Raw genomic sequence first — 840 nt, 5'->3', positions numbered from 1 at the left:
CCACGACTAGAAAAAAAAAAAAAAAAAGGAATCCCATGGACTTTCCTGCCCAAGCTGGATTTGAACCACAATCCTCAGATCTCAACCTCTTTTTTTTTTCAAATGTAATGTTTATTACATGTTTATTACTATGCCCATTATTAAAATAACCAAAGAAAAATCATTTTAAAAATGCCCAACTGACAGTCCAGACAGTATTGACATTTCAGCTTGACTGGTTCATGGTAGAGCATAAATATGTGAGCATCTGAAGCAATTCCTTATAGACCCAGCTTGGTTCTCCTCCAGTGTCTTCTCTTGGAGTTGTAACTGATTTTGTTACTAGTTTTCATCCGAATCCACTGGGGAATGGGGCAATTTTGCTTTTGTTTCTTGACCAGAAACCGCTTGATTCTGAATGTCTTGTGAGAAGACATGATGAGAAGCTCTGGAAGGCACAGTAACCACGATGGTGAACAAAAGCTGAAGAGCGATCTCAGCCTCTTGAGTAGCTAGGATGACAGGTGTGAGCCACCGGTGCCTGGCAACTTCTGTACTTTTATGTCAACCTCTATGAGAACCTGCAGCATTCATAAATATTAAAAACCCAATCCCACAGCAATGGAGCCATGATGCAGCAAAAAAAAAAAATGCCCAAGCAAAGGCATGAGGTCCTGAGTTCAAGCCTCAGTATTGGCATTTGCTCGCTTGCGCACGTGCACACAAACACACATGCATGCACATACTCACAGATCATCAAACGATAATACTTGTACAACAAAATGCCTCTATTGTAAGACTTCAGGAGACTTTTCACCAATCTAGTATACCCATGGCTATCCTGAGCACTGATAAAGAAGC

General features: G+C 40.8%; 1 protein-coding gene across 1 annotated transcript; it reads right to left on the bottom strand.

The window, feature by feature from the left end:
• Window positions 1-260: 260 nt before the first annotated feature.
• LOC138817076 (large ribosomal subunit protein eL39-like) lies at window positions 261-416 on the bottom strand. The gene has a single exon (XM_070007491.1). The coding sequence runs from the start codon at window positions 414-416 to the stop codon at window positions 261-263; it is 156 nt and encodes a 51-aa protein (XP_069863592.1).
• Window positions 417-840: the final 424 nt, after the last annotated feature.

Source organism: Dipodomys merriami, unplaced genomic scaffold (genome assembly GCF_024711535.1).
Source record: "Dipodomys merriami isolate MVZ:Mamm:240054 unplaced genomic scaffold, mDipMer1.0.p SCAF_7, whole genome shotgun sequence".
Lineage (NCBI taxonomy): Eukaryota > Metazoa > Chordata > Mammalia > Rodentia > Heteromyidae > Dipodomys > Dipodomys merriami.
This window is presented reverse-complemented; position numbering and strand designations above follow the sequence as displayed.

Excerpts from the sequence above, each read along its gene's own strand:
- LOC138817076 (XM_070007491.1), bottom strand. The coding sequence starts at position 416 with ATGTCTTCTCACAAGACATTCAGAATCAAGCGGTTTCTGGTCAAGAAA.